The 6,617-nt window shown below is 41.7% G+C and overlaps 1 protein-coding gene across 2 annotated transcripts in view; it reads left to right on the top strand.

Moving 5' to 3' along the window:
- Positions 1 to 2,839: 2,839 nt before the first annotated feature.
- The window catches only part of BTF3 (basic transcription factor 3), a 7,582-nt gene continuing 3,804 nt past the window's right edge, over positions 2,840 to 6,617 (top strand). Inside the window, exons 1-2 of one of the 2 annotated variants that reach the window (XM_032278586.1) lie at positions 2,840 to 2,985; positions 3,565 to 3,633. In XM_032278586.1, the coding sequence (XP_032134477.1) occupies positions 3,565 to 3,633 (69 nt within the window). In that variant the 5' untranslated portion in view covers positions 2,840 to 2,985. Of the gene's footprint in view, positions 3,227 to 3,564; positions 3,634 to 6,617 lie in introns of both variants that reach the window. The other variant, XM_032278580.1, reaches the window with a different exon arrangement.

Below are 6,617 nucleotides of genomic sequence, written 5' to 3'. Positions count from 1 at the left end.
GCCTGACCAATATGTTGAAACTCCATCTCTACTAAAAAAAATATAAAAATTAGCCGGGTGTGGTGGCACGCACCTGTAGTTCCAGCTACTGGGGAGGCTGAGGCAGGAGAATCACTTGAACCTGGGAGGCAGAGGTTGCAGTGAGCCAAGATCGAGCCACTGCACTCCAGCCTGGCCAAAAAAGAGAGAGACTCCGTCTTAAAAAAAAAAAAAAAAAAAGAAAGAAGCATTATATTGTATAAAGTGAATATTTTGACTTTTGCTGAAGCTGACTCAAGTCCAGCTGAGAGATGAAAACAATTCATGGACTTTGATTAGACTATAAACTATATACCAAGGAGGGCAAACAGGGTTCACATTTCTTGCCTTCTCCATTGACAGATACCATCTTGAGTGCTGAGTAAATGATTCTTAGGCTCCTTGAAGCCCAGCAGGAAAGCATGGGAGCCAATTACCCACATTTACCATAGACTTTGGGAACATACTGGAAATGGCTTCCACATGAGCACAAGTTACTGTTTTGGCCTCCTTGAGCTAAGACTGCAATGTAGTAATTTCTTTTGAAAGAAAAAAATCCCATATTTTTTAAAAGACTAGTATAAAATTACTAAAAGAATCAGAATCTTCCAACTACTCACAAAACAAGCAGAGGCAACTGGAGTCAAAAATCAAAATTTTGGCCAGGTATGGTGGCTCATGCCTGTACTTCCAGCACTTTGGGAGGCCCAGGTGGGAGGATGGCTTGAGCCCAGGAGTTTGAGACCACTCTGGACAACAGAGCAAGATCTCTGTCTCTAAATAGAAAAGCACAAACACCAAACCAAAACATAACATAAAAAGAAAATCAAAATTTATTTTCTTACTATTAAGGAATCTTTGATATTTTCAACACGTGGCAAACTTTTAATATCATGAAAGAACAGAGAGAAGAGTAGGAATGAGAGGAAAATTTTAAAAAAGTCATAAGCCAGGCAAGGTGGTGCACACCTGTAGTTCCAGCTTTTCAAGTGGCCGAGACTGAAGGATTCTTTGAGCGCAGGAGTTTGGGTCCAGCCTAGGTAACAGTGAAATCCCATCTGTTTTAATTTTTTTAAAGTTTAAAATTAAAAAATATATATATATATATATATTTATACATATAAAGATAAAATTAGCAGCATCCCTGATTTCAAAAAATAAAAAAATAAAGAAAAGTAGCTCACAATATTTCCGGAAAACAGGTGTATTAAAAGATGAGTCATGACAGATGAGAGGGAGGGCGGAAAAAAGAAAAAGAAGTCAGGTAGCACATTACATATCTAGAATCTTATTTATATAAAAGCTCGGAAGACATTACATCACTAGGAAGTTTCAAATGCCTCCAATGTAACATGGAGGAGAGGGAAGAAACTGTTCCTGGACAAAGATACGCATTCCTTTCAAAAGGGGGAGTATTTCTACATATTTTGTAATATCTGCATAGCACGGAATACTGTTGATACTGCCATTTTGGCCTTTATTAGGAAGGTGGCCCACATAAGCCTAACTACAAACACCATTTCCTGTACTAAACTTCACTCATATTTAACTGAAGCAACATTGTTTTTTAAAAATATAACTGTAACAATTATTCTTTTTTTTTTTTTTTTTTTAATAAAGACAGGGTTTCACCATGTTGGCCAGGCTGGTCTTGAACTCCTAACCTCAGGTGATCCACCCGCCTCGGCCTCCCAAAGTGCTGAGATTACAGGCGTGATATCACGCCCGGCCAACTATAGCAATTATTCTAAAAAGCAATACAGCTGTCCTCACCAGTTATGTTCTTCATTAGACATCACCGTTTTAACAAACTGACATGTAAAAAGTATTCAAAAAGTTTAAACACTGATCTTAATTGGAGAGGAGTCTGCACGTACACAGGTTTTCTTGCTAAATATATTGCATTCTCTTTAGCTAAGATTTTGGACTCGCTTTTGAATATGGAAAAACATTTCACGGTTAAGACCACAAAAAGGCTGACAGCATTTTTATTTAAATTGCCATTTTAAGTATCAGTTTTGCCTTAAGGCTTGTCCTGGGGTTTAGCAAAATTTAATTCACATTCACGTGTTGTCTCTCCTAACACAGTAGGCAGAAATTCTCCTTTGATTGAATTAAGAAAGTTAAAGTAGGCTTAATAACCGTGAATCGCTAATTGTCAGATCTATGCCAATTCGGTATCTAGGAGTCAATTTTTTTTTTTTTTGGCCTGATAAGGAAACAAGGTAATCATGTAGACCGTTCTAAGGTGTTTAGTCATCTGCTAAATTGGCTGAAATGCCGATTACCCAGCCCCTTCAACGTACAGAGTTCAATTCTGAAGCGTGGGGCTCGAGGATATAGCCCCCATAAATTCTGAACCTCGGTCCCGCAATCTACCACATCACCTAACCTTGGAAAGCAAAACTAGCTTCACTATTTTTGGCAAAATGCTTTGGTAAAGGACCATTCGGGCCGAGAGGGAAATTCTACAATTCTCCAACCTACACCTCTAGGGAGGGGAGAGCTGCTCGAGTGGTGAACAGAAACTGAGCGCCTCCATTGTTTCTGGGAAACATGAATAAGCCCTTTCTTCGGAGGGTACAGAACTTCACGATTACAGCCCAGTGGAGACTGAGCGGACTTACTCAACCCTAACTGTGCACAGCACCACGCTCTCTGACCCCTCTGTGGCCTCTCCCAGAGCTACGTGCAGCGCCCCAAGCCCAGAGTCCCTCGTGGAGAAGGAAGAGAAGAGGGACTCACTCTACCGTCACAAACGCCTCGGCGCGTGCGCAGGGAGACACTGAGCTCGCGGCGAAGTCCATTTCCTGACTCTTGGAGGAAGAGGCCTTGTGTCACTTCCGGCTTCCCTTTAGCTGCCATCTTGCGTCCCCGCGTGTGTGCGCCTAATCTCAGCTGGTCCACCCGCGACCTCTTGAGCACCAACCCTAGTCCCCCGCGCGACCCCTTATCCGCTCCGACAAGGTACAAAAAGGCTCTGGACGGCGGCGTGGTAGGCGGACGGGAGCGGGGGCGGGAAGTTCCCTGAAGGAGCGAGACAGGGAGGGACAGGGCTGAGGAGGAGAGGAAGGCGATGCGACGGACAGGCGCACCGGCTCAGGCTGACTCTCGGGGGCGAGGTCGAGCCAGGGGCGGCTGCCCTGGGGGCGAGGCGACGCAGTCTCTACCTCCACCTCGCGGCGGAACCCGAGGACAGGAGCCTCAGGTACCGCGAGTCTTGCGGAGAGTGGCCGGGCCGGGCAGGCCCTGGCTAGGCCGAGGCCAGGCCAGGGCCAGGGGTGGGGGGTGCTGGCCAGGCGTGGGGTAGAGCCTTGATCCGGGCCTGCCCAGAGCGGGGAGCTGTTGGGGAGTGGTCGGGGGAGGGGGCGGGTGCTCTTTGGGCTCCCTGGAAACCCCAATTTGGAGCTTTGCGGGGTGGATTTGGGATCCAGGTTTCGGCCTGTGTAGGACGTTTATCTTCCTGCTGGTGTCGTGGGAAATAACGAGCATGGAATGCTGGAGTGAGCGAAACCCTTCCTTGCTGAGGATTTCCTCTTTTTCTAGATGAAAGAAACAATTATGAACCAGGAAAAACTCGCCAAACTGCAGGCACAAGTGCGCATTGGTGGGAAAGTAAGTTTTAATAGTTCGGGTTTTTTTTCAAGGCACTCCTTTTGCGTTTCTCATATTATCGGTGACAGACTGCATACCGAGGGAAATTCACGGAGCTAGCAAATCCGAGGGGAGGGGGAGACGAGGGTTAGATAGAAATACATCCTTGACACGAGCTAAAAACATTGCTTTTGTGTAAATATGTTTGTGTCTTCAGTGTTACAGTGTGTAAGTTGAACAAAAGTGTTTCCTGATTTAATTAGTAAGAAAAATGTGTCACTACAGTTAGATTATTGTGCATATCATACCCTTGACTTGTTTTGGCCTAAGTTGTATAAAGTCAGTGTTTGTTTATGTGTCTTGTAAATTGAGACCTTTCTGTACTGCTTTCTGAACTAAATAGGGTAGTTGCTTATTCTCAAGGGTATTTGAAGATGTAGGTACATGTTGGAGTTCAAGAGCAGTGACTAGTAGATTTGAAAATGTAATCCAAGTAGATTTCTTTCCTGTTCTGACCTTGTATTACTATAAAAATGAGGGAATTAAAGTGACATACTTAAATGATCAGTTTTTGGCCGTTTTTTCCCGGTGGATATTAATTCACATCAAGGGGATTCTTCTCTGAACTTGATTTTTAGATTGTTCTGTAATTTAATTAAAAATAAGTCCACTGTAGACAGAAGTCTGCCTAGTTTGTATTGTTACCGCATTCTTAGTATTTAACAAGGTGTGGCAGCTTGTTGAAACAGAGCATGTATTTACTTGGTAAAACTTGTAAAGCTTCCATAGTACATGTTTATTAGCCATTAGTTTTTTACAACTGTAAGCGTTTAACTTAAAATCAGCTGTGACATAGCCAGAAATTGCACTTAGAATACACGGCTTTGTTAAATTGCTGAACTTTGCCAGCAGTGAATTTATCCTGATTTTTTTTTATTTTTTATTTTTGCTGACGCTAGTAGTCTTCAAGATCCACACCTGCACATTTAACATTAGGTGTTTGTGGTCCTTATTCAATTGTTTCCAGACTGTGGCCTTCAAGTGCCAGAAAAACTAGTATTTTTTGTGTCTGTGTTTGGATGCTCTCATATTGGTGTTTTTAACCACTCTTGCTTTCAGTACAGTTTCAGAAGGAGTAATTTGAATAATGTGCTCGTGTGCAATCTTGTTGTTGCTTTCATCATTAAGTTTTAACGTTGGGAGAAATCACTTTAGGGTAAAGGAAAGTCTTGAGGTTTGCTAGGATATTTAAAGCTGATAAAAGATTAAATTTTCTATCCTAACATCTTAATACTCGTTTAGCTAATAATACAAGAAGTATTTCGGTAGTCCTAGAATATGGAAACATTTCTACACTGTTTAAGACGCATACTTACTATGGAATGTGAAATTAGGTGAGTGAATTTTGCTTTAGAGAAAACTGCAACTGTTGGGAACTCTTAGGTAAATGTTACAAAAACCCTTTATTTCTATATCAAAGCATTGATGAGAATTTTTTAAGTGAAAATTGAACTCTACATATGTGAAGTGTATGAAACCTATAGAAGGTATGCTGAGTTTGTCTTCACAATCCTAGAAAATCCTTTGAATTTCTTAGAGAAGCTTCTTTGGAAACCAGGTACATACATGACCATTTCGAAGTGATTTTTGTTCTTAGTAGTTTGGAGAGAAGGTTAGTAACCAGTACTTTGTGTGTGTGTGTGTGTGTGTGTGTGTGTGTGTGTGTGGCTATAACTATATTTTTTCAGTTAAATAACAATATTTATTTAAGGCTTTACTGTGTTGGGTCCTGAGAATATAAAATTTAAGAAGTTTAAAGTCCCTAGGTGGGCTTTAAGCCTAGCAGTGGTGGTAATTGTCTTTTTTTTTTTTTTTTTTTTAATCTGTTTTCACAGTGTAATATACGTAGTGCAATAGTAGAAGCATTTTTTATTTTTTTTATTTTTTATTTATTTATTTATTTTTTGAGACGGAGTTTCACTCATGTTACCCAGGCTGGAGTGCAATGGCGCGATCTCGGCTCACCGCAACCTCCGCCTCCTGGGTTCAGGCAATTCTCCTGCCTCAGCCTCCTGAGTAGCTGGGATTACAGGCACGCACCACCATGCCCAGCTAATTTTTTGTATTTTTAGTAGAGACGGGGTTTCACCATGTTGACCAGGATGGTCTTGATCTCTTGACCTCGTGATCCACCCGCCTCGGCCTCCCAAAGTGCTGGGATTACAGGCTTGAGCCACCGCGCCCGGCCGTAGAAGCATTTTTAAAATCTAGAGATGGGAATAATTTGGCATGGAGAAAGAGAGTAGTTGCAGAATTTAGGAAAGGCACACAAGAGGTAATGGCTTGAATAAGATTTTAAAGGATGAGTAGGCATGGAGGTTGGGGGACAGTGAGGTAGTTTGGGTGATAGCCTTTCCTTGAGTGCTTTCAATGAGCCAGATACTGTTGTAGATACTGGGTTTATAGCAATAAACAGGTCCTTACGGAGTTTACATTCTAGTGAGAGGAGATGGATGATAAAATGTATTTATCTCTTATAGTAATACGTGTTATGAAGAGAAATAAGAATAGAAAGAAATTGATAAGTGAGTATAGAAGTTGCTATTTTACTTTGGGTAGTTGAGAAAGACCACTTTTACTTGGTGACATAAGAGTGGAGAAATGCAGTGAGGGAAGGAGCCATGTAGATGCTCAGGGAAGAAAGGAACAGCATGTGCAAAGGCCCTCAGGTCATAGTCTGCCTGGCCTGTTCAAAAAAAAGCCAAGGTTTATTTGGCTAAAGAAGAATTTGTGTAGTAGCAGATTCAGTCAGGAGTAGCATATTAAGGGCAGGACAGTTTGTGTAGGGCTCTTGTGGGTTAAGGTAAGAGCTTCAGATTTTACTCCTGAGTGCTATAGAAGTCTATATACAGATTAATTTGATTGTTCCGTACACTATCTTGCCTGTAAATATTAATTTGGAGGTTGATTTTTATTTAATATAAAAGCAGAAAAGGGGCTAGGTG

The sequence above is a fragment of the Sapajus apella genome, unplaced genomic scaffold (genome assembly GCF_009761245.1).
Source record: "Sapajus apella isolate SASKATOON/1434 unplaced genomic scaffold, GSC_monkey_1.0 scaffold1, whole genome shotgun sequence".
NCBI classification, from domain to species: domain Eukaryota; kingdom Metazoa; phylum Chordata; class Mammalia; order Primates; family Cebidae; genus Sapajus; species Sapajus apella.
This window is presented reverse-complemented; position numbering and strand designations above follow the sequence as displayed.